This window comes from Talpa occidentalis, unplaced genomic scaffold, assembly GCF_014898055.3.
Source record: "Talpa occidentalis isolate TD23 unplaced genomic scaffold, MPIMG_talOcc4v2.1 talOcc4.14, whole genome shotgun sequence".
Lineage (NCBI taxonomy): Eukaryota > Metazoa > Chordata > Mammalia > Eulipotyphla > Talpidae > Talpa > Talpa occidentalis.
In genome coordinates this window covers 76,103,317-76,124,740 of record NW_023601433.1, presented here as the reverse complement: position 1 = coordinate 76,124,740, position 21,424 = coordinate 76,103,317, and the positions used below count along the sequence as shown (strand labels likewise).

Genomic DNA, 21,424 nt, shown 5'->3' with positions numbered 1-21,424 from the left:
ATTCAGAGGCGTTGTGGCGGCGCCGTGTGAGGTCACGTCCCGGCGCCCGGAGGGGAGCGAGGCCGCGCGGTCGGTCAGCCGGCCGGGTGTGGGCTGGGCTTGGAGACAGGAGGCGGCCGTCGACGCGCAGAGGAGCTCGCTCTTTCGGTTGGGCGTGAAGCCGGGCCCGAGGCCGGATGTGCCCCGTCGACGGCGTGGCCGCCGGGCGAGGGCCAGTTTAAGCATCCCGGGATCACTGGTGCTGGAAGACATGGGTGATGTCAGAGTTTTGTGACAGAAGTGGGTGCCGTTCCGGTTGGTAAGTTTCCGGATTGGTAAATTGCCCGAGGGAAACGAACAAAAAACGCTGGAAGAACGAGAAGATGGAACAGTGGTAACATCTCCTACTCGAGGACCCCACGTCGGTTCTAGGACCGTCCACGCTGAACTCATTGAACTCCCGAAAGTTAACACGGAAGCTCCTTAAGACTACAGATTTATGACGTAATTCTCTTAAAAATATTGCGTCATAGTCCTTGAGAAGATTTAAAAAATAAAGGGGAAATCGATTGTAGCTTCTGGCGTCTCTCTTATCTATTTTGGGTAGATACTAGGTAACGAACTGTAAAGCGCACAGACGTACCAAATTTTGCTGGAAGAAATCCTGGAAAAGCTATTAAAAGTTGATCTCCCAATTAGCGAGTAAAGGACTGGAGAACTCACTGCACTCATGGCTTTCACAAATTACAGCAGTTTGAATCGAGCTCAACTAACTTTTGAATATCTGCATACAAATTCGTAAGTATCTTGTAGGTGCCACTGAGGTCACTGATAACTCATTCCTTGATAGTGATATGGAACTACTATCTCCATAAAATTTTGCTTTTTCCTTTATGGGATGTATCAGTGGATCAGTCTTGAGCTCTATAATGAAGAAGAGATCAGTGAAGTATTTGTTGCTAATCCAGAAGAATATGAGCTTCATTTATTGCATCAAAAATTTGAGCAGATGCAACGTTTATTTCTTTGGAGTCAGTATGTTGCTTTTGTAGTTGTTAGGAATTGAACAAGTACTATTCGTTGGATCTCCAAAAGTTGGACTCTAATCAGCTGGTTTTTCTCTTTAGTCATAACAGCCAAAGTAGTTGGGTTATAACAAACTTCTAAGCGGCACATATAAGTCCGTTTTTTTTGTTTTTTTTTTTTATAATTTTTTTTTATTTTTATTTTTTTTAAGATTTTATTTATTTATTCAAGCACTGGGTACAGTCAGAAGCGCGGGAGGGTGAGAGAATTCACCAGAGCAGGGAGCAGAGCAGGCAGAAGGACCGAAGTACACTGCTGAGGGGAGCAGCGGGCGGCAGGAGAGGTCTGCGTGCCATGTGGGACCCTCCTCCAGTGGCCGGGGAGCAGCCGGGGATCGAACCGGCTCTGCAGAGGCTGCGGGCAGCTTCGCAACCCAGCGCTCAACCGCTGCGCCACCAGGGAGGCCCAATAAGTCCGTTTTTTAACAGGGAAAAAAAAAAAGATACCTAAATGACAACTTGTAACAAGAAATTGAAGTTTTATTCAGCAGTTGGCTGTGTCTTCTTGGGAAATCCTTCCCTACATCCAGTATAGTTTGTATAAGCTAGCAAGAAATGGCAACTTTTAGTTTTCCCCAGTTTTTGTGCAAATCGCAGAACACATACTGTGTTCATGAAGAAATAATCACTCCACATTTGGTCTGGAATGTTGTAGTTTTAATCCTTATGCCTTCTCTCTTAGAAGTAATCAGAAGGTTAGTGACTATTTTGTGTTTTTATATGTTCATTATCCGTTTTGAGAGGAAGGTAAGTATGCTACCGTTTTCGAACCTGGAGAGATGATTGAATAAATGAATGGCTTCAAGTTACCTGAAGAACCATCTTCCGGATTCAGAACGTGCACGTCAATGATCCAATACAATAATTTTTAGTACAATAATTTTTCGCCATTTATGGGAAAGGACATATTATTTGTGATGCCTATAATTTTTTGTTAGCTATTTTTTCTATCAAGGAAACTTTTTGAGTAGTCAATTGCCAAACAATGAGAGCCTGGTTTTGCTTAGGAAACTTACTGAGCTTTAGAGCGCATCAGAGATCAGAGTACCCACCCTTAGTGTCACCTAGTGGATTATTATGCTTTGCCTGGTGAATCTGAAATCTAGCAATCCATTGTTGATCAGAGGTTTCTCAGCTAGCTGGAGCAGCACCTTGGGCAAAACCTTGGGTATCCTTTAATAAATATTTGAACTTCCACATTGAGAACAAGCAGTTCTCAATATTTGAACTTCCACATTGAGAACAAGCTCACTTAGATATTCACAGATCATTGTGATTGACACATTTTGGAACAAGGAGCCAAATTTGGATTGACTGTATGATAGCATTTGAAGACCACCAGCAGGAATTCTGCCTTTTCTAAAGGCTTTGTTTAAAAAAAAAAAATAACAGTTGCATCAGTTAAACATGGTCTAAAATACTCTGTATAGCCACCCTACTGGGATAAGGATTATAGCTTTGCATTTGAGGAAACTGAGGCTCAAAGAGATTACCTTACATGCTAAAGGTTTACATAAACTGCTGCTAAATGGTGGATTTAAGGCAGAATTATCTGGCGGCAATCTTGGTTCTGCCTTTAGGCAGTAGTGACTAGTCTGTTGCACCTTCAAGAACTTCTTTCCTTGTTTATTAAGATTTCTTTCCCACTTGAAAAGTCTTTAATTTTAGTTTATCTCAATAAGCCTCCAATATGGGGGTTCTGGGATATTTCTGTTCTTTTTAAAATTTCTTTTCCCATTTTATAGTTTATTACCAATAAATAGATGGAGCCATGGCAAAGAATCAGATGTCAGTTAAGACACTTGTTTAAAGTGAAGTTGAAAATTTTTCTGTGAATTTGACTTAACCATATTGAAGTAGAATTACCTTCTTGCCTGAATATTTGAAGGTTGGATATATGATTTTGGAAGCTCTGGAATTTCTTAATGGATCACATCTTGAAATTGTCTACTTTTGAATGTGTCCAGTCCTGCTGGAAGGAAATAACGAACCCAGAACAGGATAAGTTTCTGATTTGCAACTAATTTTAAGATTTTTTTTTAATAGTGGTGCCCTGATTGAAAGTTCATTTTTAGATGAAAACACTTTCAAGTTTCAAAAGCTGTGACTCATTACTTGAAGTGATGGTAGATGTATCATGCGTTAACTGTTGCAAAGTCAAATTCAGAAAAGGAAGGATTTGTCATAATACTTCCTCTTTTGTTGCAATTTTTAAAACAAAACTATTGTAAGGTGTCTAACATCTACATTATTACCAGACTATTAATTTTGAAAGAAGTAGCCCTTTCTTACCTCCTATTTAGTGTAGATTTGCAAGTGGAACTCAGACTAGAGTGGTGGCAATCTGTGGTGCAGTGGAAAGAGCATGGGATTGGGAGCCAGTCAGGCCTTGATTAGATTGCATCTTAACTGAGAATTTTGGCCAGGTCAACTGCTCAGAGCGTCAGTTTTTCTGTCTAAAATGGGGCTAATCTGATTATGAGGATTGTATAAGTTTATAAAGTAATTAATATTGTATGTAACATTGACTAGATGATGGTGATTATTTTTATAGTAATAGCTTATGTAAACCAAAAGTTGGTCACTGTGTTTGTGTTGGGTGCTCGTCATTACAGAGATAAGTTCTTAGTAAATTCTGGAGCATTTGTTGGAGTGTTTGAACAGTAATTTAAACTTTTTTGGTATTGGGTTTGTAGTGATGCTTATTCTCTTGGTTACATTAAGGTTTAAAACAGAAATTAAGGGAAAGTCTCATTATCTTTGTCTTTTAATACTAGATTTTGCTTAGATGACAAAAGATTTATTTTAAATAAAAAGGGCTTTTAAATAAATATAATGCTGTTGCTGCTCTTTGGTGTACTAGGTTTTGAGATTGCTAATTGGAAGTGGAGCAATCTAGGTGATTGATTCTTGAGGCAATTGTAGTCATATTGCTTTGGTAGAAGATGCAGAAATAAATTCTCTCTTTGCTAAGTGGTTTGGTAGAGCAGGATGCTTCAATAAAGGATGCCTGCTTTCTATGGGAAAGGACATTCCTGTTGGCACATTTAATAACTTACTATCTTGGCCGTATCTTTTTGGTTGTTTCATCTGTTGAGTGAATGTAAAGAAACCCGTCAAGTTTTGAGACAATATTTCTCATGACTTACATAATCCTATTGAAATGTAGGTTTACACTCTAAATATATTAAAGCCGTTTGTATGTAAACTGTATCATCGTGATGAGATTGTGAATCTATTGATTTCATTTCAGGCTGAAATAAACAGGGAGACCATTTTCTTTACAAAATGAGTAGAGTTGCACCTCAATTTATCACTGCAAACATTGAGCTGCAGAACTGTTTTGATCATAAAACAACGTTCATAAAAGCCACAATCTGTTGAAAATGAAAGTGTTTGTTAAAAATCTTTGCAGATGATTGATCTTTTTTAGATCCCATGCAAAAGATATTTAGGTCTGTGAAGAAAAGAATTTCCTTTAATATTTATCCAGATATCTCTACTGCAAGTATTAGCTAGTAATGAGCACACTTTTTTGAATGTTATTTGGGAAAAAGGGGGAAATTAAACCACTGATATGTTTTTTGGGTCTTAGGATTTTAAGAGATAATTAGAACTCTGGCTTTAGCATTTGTTAGTAGAGCCACCATTAATCAGTTGCAGGTCTGGAGAAGATTCTGAGTATTATCTCTCCAAGAGTTGTCACAAAAGGCCCCTTTTATGATGTGTCAGTACTTATCACAAAAGTACCACTTAGCAACATCTTGAAGATATTTGTTAACTTATATTTGTGGTACAGCATCAATACTGTGTGGAACAATAGAGATCTTTGGGATATTTTCTTTAGTTTTTAAATGTACAGGCACATTTCTAAATATTGTGTAGAAACAGTGAACATGGAGGTGTTTTTGTCCTTTCGAGATCTTACTAAATTCTGAATGTCTTTGGCTATGTGAAGCAGTTATAAATATATATTGCTGAGTAGTCGTCTGTATTTCTGCTTTTCATATCTTTGCCCTGATGGCAACGGGTATCAGAATTGGTTTTCCAGATTATTCATAGTCACCATTTTCTTCCAAATGCCAGGTATTTCCTTCTTTCCTTTTACTATTCCAAACACACTGCATTTCTGCATTCATGTTGTAGCCTCAGTTATGTTCTTTTTTTTTCCTGAGCTATAATTTCTGAGCATACTTCTGAAATTCCTTGGCAAGTTAAAGTACAGATGTTGAAATGAGAAGTAGTACAAAAAATTGGTTTATATTTGTACATAATAGTCCTAAAAATTAAAAAATATTATAGTATGGAAAACTAAATTCTCTAAGTTTCCAAGTCACTTCTAAGTCAAACAGAAAATGACTGGCTGAAAATTTGAGAGCAAATGTTTGTAACTTCAGCAAATCACATTAATTTTTAAACTTATTATTCCTTATTTCATGGAATAATCACAGGATACATTTCTTGTTTCTTTGGATGATAATCTAAAGAATTTAAGATGATTAAAAATATGGGTAGTTTTTTTTCCTTAATTGTTCTATTCCTTATAAACTGAGGATTGGATTTTGGTCAGAAGAGTTTGAGCTTTATTTCCTAGACTAATTGCATGTAAAATTTCTACTTTTTGTTAAAATACTCAGGTGCTGCTTTTGGATTAGCAACAGACACATTCACTGATCTCATGGGGAAAAGTTCTTCCTAAAATTCCAAAAAGTCTTGTCATTTTAATTCTAAATTTCCATTTTGAGGAGGAAAAACTGGTGTTCCTGAACAGTTCATTGTTGGGCATTCATTTTATAAAACGTTTTATAGTTTTAAACAGTAGTAGTAAGTGATCCTACATGCTAGTTATTTAATATTGATATTTTTCATTCTAAATTTGCAGACATTTTCACTTTACTGGCTGAAACTTTATATACCAAAAAAAGATTAAGTTTTTTAAATTTGTTTAAAAATTTTTTTAAATTGATGGTAATATATGGGTTAATGATTTTATATTTATTTAGAAGTTAATGTTTCTAGGTAGACATATCCTGCTTTTATATTTGATGAAGACTGTTAGAGGAAATAGCACAAATTAAAGAGAATTTAAAGGATGTATCTTATGCATAAATAACATTTTTATTTAGAGTTCTGAATAACATGGTAATTTGTGTTTTCACCCAGCCCAAACTTTGAGCAGCCTCACAGAAGAGATAATTGACTTCTTAACAGGGGCCTTAGGAGACCACTCCCAAGTTTTTGTGGAAAAAAATTGTTCAAGAGGAGTTTGGAATTCCTTTTTTTTTTTTAAAGATTGATTTATTTATTTATACAAGCACTGGGTACAGTCAGAAGCGCAGGAAGGTGAGAGAATTCACCAGAGCCAGAGCGGGTAACAGAAGAGGCAGACCGATGAAGTACACTGCTGAGGGGAACAGCAGGCGGCAGGAGAGGTCTGCGTGCCATGTGGGACCCTCGTCAGGTGGCCAGGGATCGAACCAGTGCTGCAGAGGCTGCGGGCAGCTTCACAACTCAGCACTCAACTGCTGCGCCACCGGGGAGGCCTGGATTTCCTTTTTTTAATGTGGAAAATGTTCTGCTTTTAGCCAGAATTAGAGAAAGTTAGAGAAAGTTAATAGGTTATTCTTTTTTGTCTCACTTTGAAATGGAATGTTTTTGTTTATAAATTGCAAAAAGTGAATAGGTTTTCTTTCTTTATAGGTACATCACACACAAGATAATGGTAAAACAAATGCTAACAAATTATTCAGTAAGCATGCTTAGAGATACGCAGAAACTGACAGCTGGTTACAGGCAATGAAAAGTAAAATACAGCATTTTTCCTAAGCAGAATGAGAATATTGCTCTTAGTACTTCTGAGAGGAATCTTCTAATGCTTTATAGTAGGTTTACTCACATAGTAAGACTAAACATTTCTGAGTAGATAGGACTTGATTATTACTTGAGGATTAGTAAACTGTGGAAGGACTTGAATTGTGAAGTTTAAATTTCTGTAAATTGATAATGCAAATCTCACTTTCTGATTTATTTTCCTAAAAGCTTTTTAGTATTTTAAAACCTTGAATTTTATTAGAATTTGTCATTCAATTACATAATTCTTTGCTGATTCTTAGTATTATTTATCATTTCAGAACTACTCATGAATTCTTGTTTGGTGCTCTTGCTGAACTGGTTGATAATGCAAGGTAGGTAGTCTTAGGTATATAGTCTGTCCTTGAAACTTTTTGGGTAGCTGTGACCTTTGGTTTCTGAAGACCAGGAGGAAGCTAGCTCTGTAGCAGCTGCAACGCCTGAGAGGCTGCTTATCCAAAAAGTATTATTTTAATAAAAGCATATTAAATGATATTTGATGAACTGTAATTCATTCATTGCTCTGTGTTCTAGCCTAAAAATAGTGAACTTAGGCCCTCCAAAGCTACCTTCCCTCGTGTATTGTTATAACAAGATAATTATAGTGAAACAGAGGGAATTAATATAGACACTTAGGAATCAAATTAATAGGACAAATTGATTTAATTTGTGCTACCAGGACAGTACACCACCTCCTATTCTGCGTCTCCCCCCAAAATGTATTTTCTATTGTCAAATGACTCCAGTTCATCAAAACATCTTTGATAGTTAGCATCTGTGCTTGAAGAAATCCTTCAGCAATGTCTTATACAGTTCTTAGTGATGGAAGCTTTTAAATGTTACTGTGCAAGACAGAATAGAACTTAGGGTTGCTTTGGGGGTAAACAAATAGTGAAGTCCAAAACAAGATTTTGTAATTGTATTATGTTTGCAATTTTATTATGAAAATGCAGATAAAAGTCATAAAATTGAATGCAAATATAAAATTTTTTATTAACCAGGTGTTGGTGATTAGAAGAGGTTAAGAGTTAACAACAGAAGTATTTCTAAACAGATTCTCAGTAATGAGCTTGCTGATAATTTTCTGTCTATGTTAATACAAACCTATAGTATTATTACTTTTATTATTATTAACTGGATTGCTTATGAGAGTGTGCTGCTTAATAAGCTCAACAAGACAATTCCCATTTTATTTCAATCCTGTTTGACTCATAATTTTTACATTCAAATTAAATATGTAGCTTAATGGAACTCTGAATTTGTTACTTGTTAGCTTAGTGAGACCATAGTTTGCTGTGGCAGGCTGCTCTTTTGTGCACAGTATCGTAGATTAGAGATTCCTGGGAGTGTGTATATATGTGCAGATGCTCAAATTTTGCCAGCGTTCATACTTGAAAAAGATTTTTATAAGACTACATACCTCTAGAGCTATGTGGATTTGAGTGGGTTTTTGCATTTAAAAACTATTGAAAATCTCCATTCCTCATTTCCTTGACTGTAGTTAGCAGAATTGGATTAGTTACTTCCAATCCTTCACTGATGACTGAATTTCTGTTTCAGCTTATTGCTGGAGTCTAATGGGGAACCCCAACTTTTAAGGTTTGAGAGGATAAGATTATGTATAGGCTTGTGAGTCAGACTGCCGACTGTGATGTGTATACCACAAGACTTGATTTTTTTTTATAGGCTTTGTGGCTTTTTTTTCCATTTAATAACTTTGTGAGAAAGATGATGGACAAGTTATTGGAAGATATTTTATGATTGCATTGAGCGGATGTTTTCACTATGACATCTCTATTAAAAAAAAAAAAAGTTCATACCCCGTATGGCATGTGATTATTTCAAATTGAAACCTTAAAAGTGTTTCATAGATATATAAGGAAAATTGTGTTGCAAGGAAGTATAGCTTTAATGTACATAATTTTTGTGTGACTTCCTAAAAATAGACTCAAAATAGTTTGCACTCCACTCAAAATAATACACATTTTGATATTTCATATTCTTACTTGGATCTTGATTTTTCCCTTTTAATTTTGCAGAGATGCTGATGCCACAAGAATAGATATTTATGCAGGTAAGTCAGGTGTTAGTTCTTTTAATGTCCTGTTCCTTTCAATGCCTTTAGTGCTGTGTCTAAGAAGAAATGAGTGGGAAATAACTGGTTTCTGTAGCCTGGTTACTCAAGACACAATTACTTAAGCTCATAGGTAGAAATTGAGCATCCCTGGTCAGGCATGTAATAGAAATGAAGAATACTGGTGTAAATAAACTAACAGGGGTGCTGAGATCTATAGATCTGCGAAAATAGTATTTAGGAGATTTACGGGCATGATGGAGTAGTTAGGGAATGAATTATTATTGGCCTTGTAAAAAAGTTTGCTTTCTCCCTGTTCAATATTTGTGCCAGTATGGTTTTTTTTTTTTTTTTTTTTTTTTTTTTGTCATTTGAATGCTAAAATTTTGGAAGAAAAATAGAGGAGGATGGCTTTCGAATACAGTGTGACTAGCATGATATGTTTTTCTGAAAAACTTTTCCTAAAGTCTTCTAAAGGTTTGAGGTGACTAACATTGACTGGCTTCTGAGAAGACTGGGGTATATTTTGTGGGGACTATGTAGTTATCAGTCCCCTCTTCATGGACCTATGTCATTTGATAGATTGGAACAAGGGTACAACTAAGAAGTAACTCAGAACCTCCAATGTCATAGTTACAAAAAAGTCTCCCCAGATACGATGAATTTCTCATGCCTGATAGACTTTGGAGCAAATAACAGCTAGAAGTCAGCTAAACTGCTTAAATTTTGAAATCCTTCTGTTTAAAAGACTGCAAAAGCAATGAAAATAAGGCCTTTTTTATTTTTAGAAGAAAGTACAGGGAAAAGAGGGACTCCAGAAGAATGTTAGAAGAGGCTGTAAACCTTCAGGCCAGATGGAGATACCATTCCTAAAGCACAGTGACTTGCAGCTCAGTGTGCTTTAGTGGTAACAGCTCCTCTGAAGAAAATGGTGGCTGTTGTAATTATTGCACAGATGGCAAAGCAAGAGAATGGATTTCTACTCCAAATGACATGGAAGAGAGAAATCATAGACTTGTCTGTTTGGAAGAAGTTTTTAAAAAAGATCATCTGTGTTCCCTCTTAACACCTTTGTTCGGCAAATTTCAGCAAGGAAATTTAGTTTTTGACAATTAGAATACAGCAGAACAGTTGGATTTCAATTTAAGTGGAAAGGGTTCAGTGTGCATTCATTATGTGTTTAGCAGTTATTTTTGTGCTTTGGGCGGAATGAGAGGATAGATGTGACCTTTGCTCCAAGAATTTGGTCTCTAATTGGGAAGACAGTTAGCACTCTGTACGGATGATTAGAGAACAATAATGTGCTCGTGTGGGAACTTTCAAGGCAATTAAGGATTAGATGGTGTGATAGAAGCACTAAACACTGTTGGATTTTGGTAAAAGACTTGATTTACTCCAGTTAACTTGATTGGGAGTCTTGACTGAGGTGTTCTTAACTTCATACATTTAGATCTCAATAAGATGAATAACAGAATCAGTAATATCTTAATATTGTGAAATTCTTGTTGGTGTATGGGAGAAAGTATTTTCCTTTCTCCAATTCTGAACTTGGTCTCCCCAAACATCAGATATATTGATACTTTGCAATCATCACAAAGTCACATTTGAAAAGGTTGTATTTAAACCTAAGAAGGGTAAGAAAGGAACCAGACAACCAGTCTGGAGGTGATCATGTAACCAAAGCAGTCCTACTAAATGGGTCCAGATCGTGATATGCCTGTCAGAAGTAGACTTTGGGTTCTTTTGACTTTCTTTACTTCTTTGTATAGAAAGTGCCATCTCCTCAAAGAAAGATCTCTTTTGTGATGCCAACTTAATGTAAATAAATGGAAAATGAGAACAGTTGTAATGGAAATAAATACTGCTCAGATTATGAAGTATGATGAAAAACTTTTGGATATCATTTTATTATAGCTTTGAAAATGACATTTTAACACTGCTGACTTTTTACTTCTAGCTCCATTTTGCATCTTCACTCTCCCCACTTCTTTTCATTTCCCCAGTGGGAGTTGAATGGAGGAATGTCTTGTTAATTTGGAGAAGCGAGACTTGGGGGAAGCTTAAATCTGCAGGCTTCCAAGTTGGTTCTTTCATAGCTGTTAGCAGTATCTGAAGAACAACTTCAAAGAAGGCAGTTTGGTTTTGCCCTTTGGCTTTGCCCTCCCTCTAGCTTCCATGATGTGTCATGGGAAGGATGCACACAACCTGCAGCTGCTTAGACACTCTTCTCTAGAACGTCCCGCCTTTATCAAAATCCTTTTCTTGGAGTCTTCAGATAGCGCTTCTGGACTGATTAAAGTAATTATCAGGTGTTAGGAATGTATCTCTTAACTGGTAAAATGTCCGGGGAAATAGTTTTGACCAGGGAAGCCTTCTGGTTCTTATGTGCTGTGACTCAGTTCTTCTCAGGAGTGGTTCACCAATGGATCACATGAGCATCACCTGGGAGCTTATTTGAAATGCAAATTCTCAGACCAATATTATTAGACCTCCCAGGATGGAGTCCAGAATCTGTATTTTAACAAGTTCTTCAGGTGATTTCTTATGCACTACATTTTTCTCTACCCAGTAACTCTTCTCCGTCTCATTCTGCTTAAATCTTCCTGGCTACCTGATTTGCTATAGATAGTCGTATCAACTGGACCGTAAGCTTCATGAAGGCAGTTATTTATCTGTTATCCTTATTACAGACCCAGGCATGCAGGAAATGGTCAGTAAATATTCATCAAGTAAACATGTGATTGGGATAAGTGTTCTAGCCAGCTGATGATGCCACAATACCTGTATGTAAAGTTGAAGAAGATTTTGTTGTGTCAACTTGTCTTGCTTTGGCCCTGAGACAATTACCATGGACCTAGATTCCACTGGTTATTTACAGGCTGTAGGACTGTGTGTCCAGGACACATCCCTCTTACGCCTCTTTAAATCACATAAAAAAGCTTTGAAATGAAGTCCTTGAGCTGAAAGTGATTCCAGACCCAGTGTTAAGTGATGATTGTGTTTTAAAACAACTTGTGAGTCCTGTTCTAACACAAGGGCCTAGAAGTAGTTCCTAGGTAGTATACAGGAATTGATGGTAATTCTTGGGAACTTTTCAAATGCTCATACCAGCTTCTAGATCTCAAAGCAGAATCTTCATGTACATTTTATGGCTGTTGTGTACAGCAAATAGCTCTTACCTAGAATTAGAATCGTTTACCATATCCTTTACCTGACCTCCTTTGTCTCCATGTGACACTTCCTCCAGATAGAAACTTTGAAACCCTTTTGCATTTTTCTTGTACTTACTCCTGCTTGCCAGATCTCATTTGGATTCTCTAGACTCAGGCATTGCCACAAAGAGAAATTTTCTTGTCTACCAGTAATACCCCCAGGAAGATCCTTGACCTTGAACTTTCAAGAAGCATGTGTTAATAAAAAAGTTCCAGCAAAGTTCAGTTTCCTGAACACTGATACTTGAAAATCTCTGTGGTTTATAGTAATTCTGAAATAGCATTTTAAATTACATTAACTAGTTCAGTTAACAGAAGGTAGTCATGACTCACATGAATCTTTAGCCCAAGGGGAGGACAAAGAGATTGCCTAGATTTGTATAAACTTGGTGAGCTACAACTTGGAGGAGACTAAAAAGTCCTTTGGGGCCTCCCCGGTGGAGCAGCGGTTGAGCGCTGGGTTACGAAGCTGCCCGCAGCCTCTGCAGCACCGGTTTGATCCCTGGCTGCTCCCTGGCCACCGGACGAGGGTCCCACATTTTGCATAGACCTCTCCTGCCTCCTGCTGCTCCCCTCGGCAGTGCCTGCTCTGCTCCCCGCTCTGGCTGTGGTGAATTCTCTCACCCTTCCGCGCTTCTGACTGTACCCAGTGCTTGTATAAATAAATCTTTGTGGGGGCGGGGGGGGAAGTCCTTTGACTAAAAAAGTCAAAGCAGTCTTGGGCTTGTCCCTTAGTACCTTACACAGATCTTCTTTTAGTAGAAGTGCTCTTCTAAGACCTGTATTGTTCCTCCTTTGCTTGCCTAGTCCTCAATATTGTGTCAAAAGGCACCTTGAAACTCCATTATCTCCCCGTCCCTGTTTGGGAGTCTCTTCTCCATTGCCTGTGACATGCTTGTATGAGGCAACCATGAGGTACCACTTGGTGCTGCAGGAGATACCCACTAGAATGCTGTAATCAGTTATGTTCCCTTCAGTTTTCTTTTAAAGATTTGTTTTTATTTTATTTATTTATTTATGAGAACTAGGGTTCTAGACCAGAGGTGCAAAGGGTGAGAGGATTCACCAGAGACAGAGTGGGGAGCAGAACAGGTGGATCTACTGAAATACACTGCTGAGGGGATCAGTGTGTGAGACAGGAGAGATCTGTTGCGCCATTTGTGGGTTAGCTCCCTGACTGGGGATTGAACTCAGGCCGCAGTGGTGACAGTGCTGAGACTTAATACCCTAAACCTCCAGGAAGGCCCTATGTTCCCTTCTAGATAGCAGCTGCCACCTCTTTGTTCATAGCCTGTTTTATTTTATTGCTTCGTCTGAAGGCTACCTCAGACTTAACCCACAGAGTAGATTTCCTTTTGAATTTGAGCACTAATTGGAGTATTGTAGTAGCTTGTGGTTCATGGCAGAGAGCAGAGGTAGAAGAGGAGGTAGAGAAAGGCAGAAAAATGATTGTGGTATATATGAAATATACGCATATTCAGTGTGTTATGCATGGGTGTGATTAGATGCTGGTCAGTCTTCCCTGCCTTTCTTACAAATTCTCTCATGCTTTATCATGAACTGAAAAGCACTGGAGTACTTTTGATGGGAATTCCACCCCATAAGGGTCCTGATGTCTAACTCATCAACTAGGTCTAGAAGGAAAAGCTAGGTGTGACCTGACCTTTTTGAATCAAGCTTTACATTGGTTTACCTTGTGATCATAACCATGTTACCACCCTCTGGTGGGTAGTACTCCAGTAATGGCAGTTCTCTTTTTTTTTTTTTTTTTTTAACAGAAAGGCGAGATGACCTTCGAGGAGGATTTATGCTTTGCTTTTTGGATGATGGAGCAGGAATGGATCCAAGTAAGTGATGAGATGATTGTGTTGCTTTTGGGAAGATGTAATCATTTTTATAAAATAGTTATTGTATAACATTTTTCTGATCCCTCACTATTGTCGTTAGAAAATCCACCTGGGGAGAGTGCACTCTCTTGCAACATCACAGGCTTAATTCCATTGGTGTATTTAGTGGGTCTTGTCCTAGTATGGGAGATTGGAAGATAGGCAACCAGAAGTAAATCAGTATACCTGTCTCTTGATATTGTATTTATTAACTTGTACAACTTCCTGGGGACAGAATGACAGAGGCCTCCACCAGCTTTATGGTATTCTAGTAACAGAACAAGATCATAATTAAGTCAGTACTGAGGGGCCAATCAGCGGTTGCCTCATTTGCCTCATGCTTGTGAATTTCCTTGAACAGAGGTAGCTGCACAGCCCTGCTTTAACAAGGATATATCAAGACCTTTGATTTTTGAGGAGGCTGGAAAAAAAATGCAAATTTTTCACTTTTTCTTGTGCCCAACACTTCAGGTGATGCTGCCAGTGTGATCCAATTTGGGAAGTCAGCCAAACGAACACCTGAGTCCACTCAGATTGGGCAGTATGGGAATGGGTTAAAATCGTAAGTATACTAGAAACCTGTCATGGGGCCCAAAACAAAAATTAAGTGATGCTGGCCTACTTTTGTTTGTGAAAACATTCCTCCTCCTTGATCCTCCACTGTATGACTGAAACAGGAGGGAAGTCAGAAAAAAGTAGTGGCTTGGGGGCTTACTAGCTATTTTGCATCCTAAACTACTTGACAGATTGAAATATATGAATGTCTAAAGCCAGTTAGGGTGGAGAAGCTGTAGGTTTCTGTTGGCACTGTATTCTGGAACTTTACCTCTCCTACTGAAGATTTTTATTTTTCACCCTGTATTTGAGGGTGTTAGTGATTGTTTTGTGGTGTTAGGATTGAGAGGGTGAAGAGGGTATTTTCACAGCATAACAGTATTCCCTGAGCACCTGCCACCTGTCATACTTTGCGCCAGCTGTCGGGGACCCAGTGTGAGTAAGAGGCCTGTATGTGGTCTCCACATATGTCCTGTTAGCCCCTGTAGCAGAGACCTACCTAATGTCTTCAGATCTCTTGGGATTTCTTTCTCTGCCCTTGGTTCCCACTTGTTTGGTGTTTGGAATGTGTTGTTGTGGTTTTTAGTGAAGCCCCATGAGAAAGGTTTCTATTTCTGAAATGCTCACTTCCAGCTGTACATACCTTTGAATGGAATAAGATTTAGTGGAATTGGAGTTTGTACAAATGGAATTCTGAGTCAAGTTTCCAGTCTTGCTGTGGAAATGTCGTTTTCTTTTCACGAGCGGGGTGGTTTGGTAGTAACATCAGCAGTTAGGTTATTGTCTCAGGTGCAGAGTGCTTTGGGTGTGTGGGCAAGAAAGAGTTTTTCCAAAAACTTTTAAGGATCTGGTACCTGAATATTATGATTTGTCTGCAGGGCAGGAATGAAATCATAAGAACAAGCACTTATGTGTCAGGTGCACTGTGCTAAAAACTCATATAATCCTCACTGTAGCTCTATGAGGTATGAATATTGCTATTTTCATTTTGGAATGAAGAAATTGAGGTTTACTAACTGTTGACATCTGACTGCAAAATTGAGGCAACCAGAAAGGGGAGGGGCACGGTGGGAGTTGGGGAGGAAGGGACCCAATGGAGCATGGTAGAGGATTATTGGGGCTTGAAGGTGGGCATGGTCTGAAAACATATTTGTAGAGGTTTGAGCCTGTAGCCCCTAAAACAAATAAAATGATGTAAACCAACTTTGCCTCAATAAACATAATTGGGAGAGCAATGAGGATTATTAGGGTGAAATGACTAAGGTGTAAAAATGCGCAAATGTGGAGCTGACACATGAACCCTACATCATTTTGATTGCAGAGTCGGAGCTGTTGCCCATCTCATTTGAGTCAGACAAATTAAAGTTCAAATCTCACCTTAGCTACTTTGCTAGTTCCCTCTTAGCTTCCTCTTTTGTAGATTGGAAGTGTAATACATGCCAAGTAGATTCAAGAATAAATGCTCTCATTGCTGTGAGAAGTCTTGTTTGGTTTCTGACTTCTTATTTCTTTGATCTTTCTGTGGCAGATTCTTGTTCTAATTCAGTGAGTATGGAATAGGGCCTAGGAATTCTGTGTTTTTCATAGGTTCCCCCAGATAATTCTGGTGTAGGTGATCTCAGTCCTCAATAACAGGTTAGTGTGAGGTAAGAAGCCCTTATTTCCCATGTAAGGTCTCCTACCTGGTTTTAGCAATTCTGTAGCTCAGGTAAGCCATTTCACCTCTCTGAATATATGTTTTCTTTTTTTAAGATTATTTTCATACAAGAACTGGGGTACAGGCTAGATGCGCAGGAGGGTGGGAGGATTCACCAGAGACAGAGCAGGGAACAGAACAGGCAGACTGACGAAATACACTGCTGAGGGGAGCAGCGGGCGAGACAGGAGAGGTCTGCTTTGCCATGTGGGATTCTTGCTGGCTGGCCAGGATCTAACCCATGCTGCTGAGGCTGCTGACAGCTTCACAGTGTGGTGCTCAACCACCTGCGCTGCCAGGGAGGCCCCTGAATATATGTTTTCTAAGCTAGAAAAGGGGGTTCTCATCTCTGACAAAGGGCTTGAAATGTAGCTCTAAAAATGCTTAGACGATGGGGCAAGAAAATTTATAGAAGTTGAGAGTGTTATTAATACACTTCAGCAGAATGTCTTTTGTAAAGTACCTGTTGAGATGGAGCCATCTAGTGTTCAGAGTATAATCATCTTGAAATCAATGCTGATGTTGAAAAAGAGTTCCAGGAGAAAGTTATTGGTAGTGGAATAGAATTAAAAGGCAGGGAAGCCAGCTAAGAGAGGTGGTGTTTTTCATTTGTTGCTATTGAGCCTCCAAGGTCAGGATTAAAGACAAGGAAGAAAGAGGCACAATGTGGAAGTGTTTGCCAAATTAGGGCAAGAGTAAGCTTTGACAGAGGCAAGATAATAAGGTGCCTTGTTTTGCCACACGTAAGCTTCAGGGAAGAAAGAGGAAGACTGTGAAATTGTCAGGAGAAGGAGCATTGCCAGCATCTTGGGAAGTGGAAGAAGAGAAACAGGATTTAGCAGCCCCCAGGGTGTCTCTGGAGAGTATGCTGGGAGTTTTCCTGAGCATTGGGGAAATAGGACATGGCATTTATTTGGCATTCCTTTCTGGTTTGTATTTGAACACAGAACAAAGTACTAAGATTTCTCAGTGCCATCACTTCTGTGGGCTATTATGAAGACTAATGAGATAATATCCATAAAGCCCCAGAAGCTGTTCAGAAGAAAAGAGCTAAGCAGCCCCATTCATTGTTCAGTGGGCAGACTTTCCAGTGGTGCTTCGTCCTGTCTGGAAAGGCCTGTTCTTGCCTGATTCTCAGAAGGCTTAACTATGACCAAACAGGGAGGATGCATTTCATTCATTCAGACTTTTGATTTGTGGAAGTCAGCCTTGAGCCACATTTCCCAGAAATCCCTTGCACTCAAAAACAGGGACATGCCTGTATCATAATGAACTTGAAGTATAAACAATCCTGAGAGAAAAGATGGCTGTAGTTACAGGATGTGAACTAATTAGATAAACCTCTTTGAAATTGGAGGCTTTGGGTTGCCCCTCATACTGCCCACTAATAAAAATTATGATCAAGAATTTTAATTTGTATGGTTAGTCCCTAAGTTTGGCTGAGCCTTGGGTTCATACTGTTTTTTTGTGAGCATAACGGTGCTGCCGTTTGATGAGAGGGCAGGAGAAGGAATTTTTATCAGTGAAAGAAAGATAGGATGGGAACTGGAGATATAGTGAGCATGGAGGTGATGTTTTGAAGGCATCAGTTACTAGAGTGAAACCTGATAGTGGCACAGTCAGGGGCTAGTAATGGTTGCACAGCTGGAATGAACCCAGGGCACAGGCTGCAGAGTTAACTTGTTACCGCCGTGGCAACAGACAGGCAGTGAGACTGACCTGAGCTGGAGATAGGTGGTGCATGTGCCTTAGAAGGGTTGTGGCAGCCCAGTGTGGTGGATAAGTGTGGTAAGAAGGTTATAAGAAAGGACTAAGGCCCACGGAAGAGCAAAGGGAGGAATGTCAATTAAGCGGGCTGTGGAACTCAGCTCAGGATCCTGAGACACAGAGAGGCCTTTAGGAGAGGCCCCCCCCCCCCCCCCCCCCCCCCGGCAATTTTAGTCGTATCTAGAGGGTGCAATTGTTCGTTTTTCAGAATGAACTTATGAATCCCTGGGAAAATAATCTGTTTTTGCTTTTCTCTCAGGGGCTCAATGCGCATTGGGAAGGATTTCATTCTCTTCACCAAGAAGGACGACACCATGACCTGCCTCTTTCTGTCTCGTACCTTTCACGAGGAGGAAGGCATTGATGAAGTAAATCCCATTTCTGTGATCTGAGTCACCATTCCACATTTCCTGGGTCTGAATTGGTTGATGCAGATATCTTAATCTGAGAGGAAGAGAAATCTCAAAAAGCACTTCAGAGTAGTTGCCTTATTTCTGAGAATCAGACTGTAACTAGCAGAAACCAAGAACTGGCTTTGTAGCTCCCCTAGAGCTATAGCTCGAATTTAGTCTGAGGTATGGGGGTGTCACCATGGAAAGTTATTTTATCAGAAGTATTTTGGGCCTCCTTGAGTATGGGTGGAGACCACAGCTGGCAATAATAATAGGAACAACACTGTCTTTCCCATATTATGGTGATTTTGTGGAATGTGCTATGACTGCATTTTCTTCTTGAGAAAATATATTATTCTAACTGCCTGTATCAGAAGCTACAAGCCAGAAATCTACAAAGCCCCAGGTGGGTGGTAAAACAGGTGATCATATGGAAAATATCACTGTAAACTTGTAATTAAATGACAGCTGATACTCAGGATTATCGCTATGCTAGAAGGAAGCCCTAATGAACTCAGAATATTCTAATTTTAAAATATTTTGGTAATTAACCATTTAAATGAACCGCATGCTTAAATGGTTGTCTTTGTGTACTGATAGCTTTGTTATTTGCAGAACTAGTCTGATGAGGTTTGTGGCCTCTCTTTTGCTGGGGTGGGGGCGGGGGAGGGGGAAGCAGGGAACAAGGCCCAACCTCAGACTAAACTTTTCCTTTCATGTGTAAGAAATAGAGGCCAGAACTTGAGAGAGGGAACTCTGAGGGTCTGTAGAGAGAGGTCCACACTGGTCACAAAAGCATATAGTTGAATTCAAAGATTTAGTCTGATTCATCTCTGTTGCTTAATTGTGATTAACTTGTACTAGCTGCCTTTAGATGTGCACCTAAATCATTGCAAATTAGTTCATGTTGGGAATGAAAGGCTGTCTTTTTCTACTATCTTTAGCAAATTAGTGAGTTTTGTTTGCCTTTGTGATGCAATATGTCAGTTCAGTCAGTGTTTTTGGAGGGAAAGAAGTGCTGCAGCTGGGGAGGGCAGGCTCCTGGGAGGAGATAGGGCTGGAGAACTCAGCCCAGGCTGGGCTATTCAGAAATGTTTCCTGATGGCCTGAATGTGGCAGGAGGGGGGGTTCAAGTCAATAGAAACAGTCTGTTCAAGATCTTGAGAGCTGGTAAAGTAGTAGGAAGGGACTTGGCAGAGTCTGCCAGGTGGCAGTCTCTGGAGAGCAGGGAGGGCCAGGTTAGACTTGACCCTAGGACCTTAGTGCATATGACACTTTATTAAAAGTGACTATTAAAGGAAATTTAAGCAAGGATGTGACATCAGATTCTCATTAAATAGATCGATACGGTTATCGTGTAGTGATTGGTTTGGGAAGATTGGGGTCTTAGTGGACCAGTGGAGAGGCCCTGGCTATTTGTAGTCTAGGGGGACTCATAGTAGGGAGATGAGAGAAATTGGGGGAGTCATCTCTTTAGGAAATGGATCCACAGATTTGGTTCTTGATCAGTGTATTACAGTTCCTGCCTATGGGGCTGTCTGGAGCAGGAGAAAAATGAAAGGAATTTGGAGGAAAGAATATAAGTTCTGTTCTGATCTCGTCAAGTTAAGCCTGAGCCTGGAGCTTGGAGGAGGTCCATGCTCAGGGATTCTTGATGTAGTAAGTGAATTCACCTAAAGGAGTGAATACAGTGAGAAGAGGATATGGAACCTCAGGCATGCCAGCATTTAAAGGTTGGGGGAGGAAAAAGTGGTAAAGGAGATAAAATGCCAGAAGTATAGGAGGAAAACCAGAAGAATGGTAACATTGACTCTAAAGGAGAAGTGTTCGATGGCAGGAATGGGTCCTGATGGAAGTAGACCATGGATTAAACTAATGCCACTGTCACCTGGGACGCCTGTGAAGAATGAGAGGTGCAGAGTGGGGTATAATTTCACAGAACACAAATGGAACTCAATTCCCCTGGTGATAAAGCTAGGTTGAAGTTTTTTCCATACTTGGTTCTGGAAGGTCACTATTTTGGATTGTACTCTAGTGTGAACTCAGCCAAGATTTCAAAATAAGATCATTTTCAGCTGGGGAGGAATGTGTCCAAACCAGCCCTAGGGTTGAATACTATAGACAGGAAGTTCCTTAGAAACCAGTTAAATGTCTCAACTCTTTATCAACCTCACAGTTGTTAAAATACAAAATCCTTTTTCCAGTCTGTGTATCTGAAGTGCCTCAATTAGTTTGCTGTACAGAGGTTCTCCTCTACCATCTGCGGGGCTCTGAGAGCCTCTGGCTCAGAGCATGGGGAGGACATTGAGGTCTCTGGGGAAGTGGCATTTGAAGTACAGTTTGTGAAGAAAGACTAGGATTTTCTCCCACCCCCCAGCTTCATTTAGGTACAACTAGGACCTCAATGATAGAATTTTTGAAAACATTATTTAGTCATAAAATACTATACATATGCAAGAGTGTGTTTAAATATATGTACACTTGAGGGAGTAATTAGAAAGTAAACGCCTATGTAGCCACCATCATAGAAGTCCCCAGTATGCTCCTCACTGGTCATATTCCTTATTGCACCCCTGGAGCAACGACCTTCAGGTAACTTTTGTCATGATCATTTCCTTGTTTTTCTTTATAGTTTGACACCTGTGTGTAATTCTTGAATAATAGGTTAATTTTGTTTGTGAATTTTATGTAAGTGGATTTATACTATAGAATTGGTTTATTGTATTTTGCTTTTCTCATGTAATGTATTTGTGAGATTCATCCATTGTTAAATTATGTTAGTAGCTAGTAGCTTGTTTATTTTCATCACTGTGTAGTATTACATTACATAAATATACTGTGGTTTAATGTATTTACTCTGTAGTGGATATTTGTGTTATTCTTACATAAATTTGCTGGTACATATGTAGAGATGTTTCTTCTAGGTTA

The 21,424-nt window shown here is 39.3% G+C and overlaps 1 protein-coding gene across 4 annotated transcripts in view; it reads left to right on the top strand.

Moving 5' to 3' along the window:
- The first annotated feature begins 158 nt into the window (after positions 1-158).
- The window catches only part of MORC2 (MORC family CW-type zinc finger 2), a 36,181-nt gene continuing 14,915 nt past the window's right edge, over positions 159-21,424 (top strand). For 2 of the 4 annotated variants that reach the window (XM_037510906.2, XM_037510905.2), the window contains exons 1-6: positions 159-777; positions 7,196-7,249; positions 8,954-8,988; positions 13,979-14,047; positions 14,558-14,648; positions 18,364-18,472. In XM_037510906.2, coding sequence (XP_037366803.1) covers positions 710-777; positions 7,196-7,249; positions 8,954-8,988; positions 13,979-14,047; positions 14,558-14,648; positions 18,364-18,472 — 426 coding nt within the window. In that variant the 5' untranslated portion in view covers positions 159-709. The remainder of the gene's footprint in view (positions 778-7,195; positions 7,250-8,953; positions 8,989-13,978; positions 14,048-14,557; positions 14,649-18,363; positions 18,473-21,424) is intronic. The other 2 variants (XM_037510908.2, XM_037510907.2) reach the window with 1 other exon arrangement.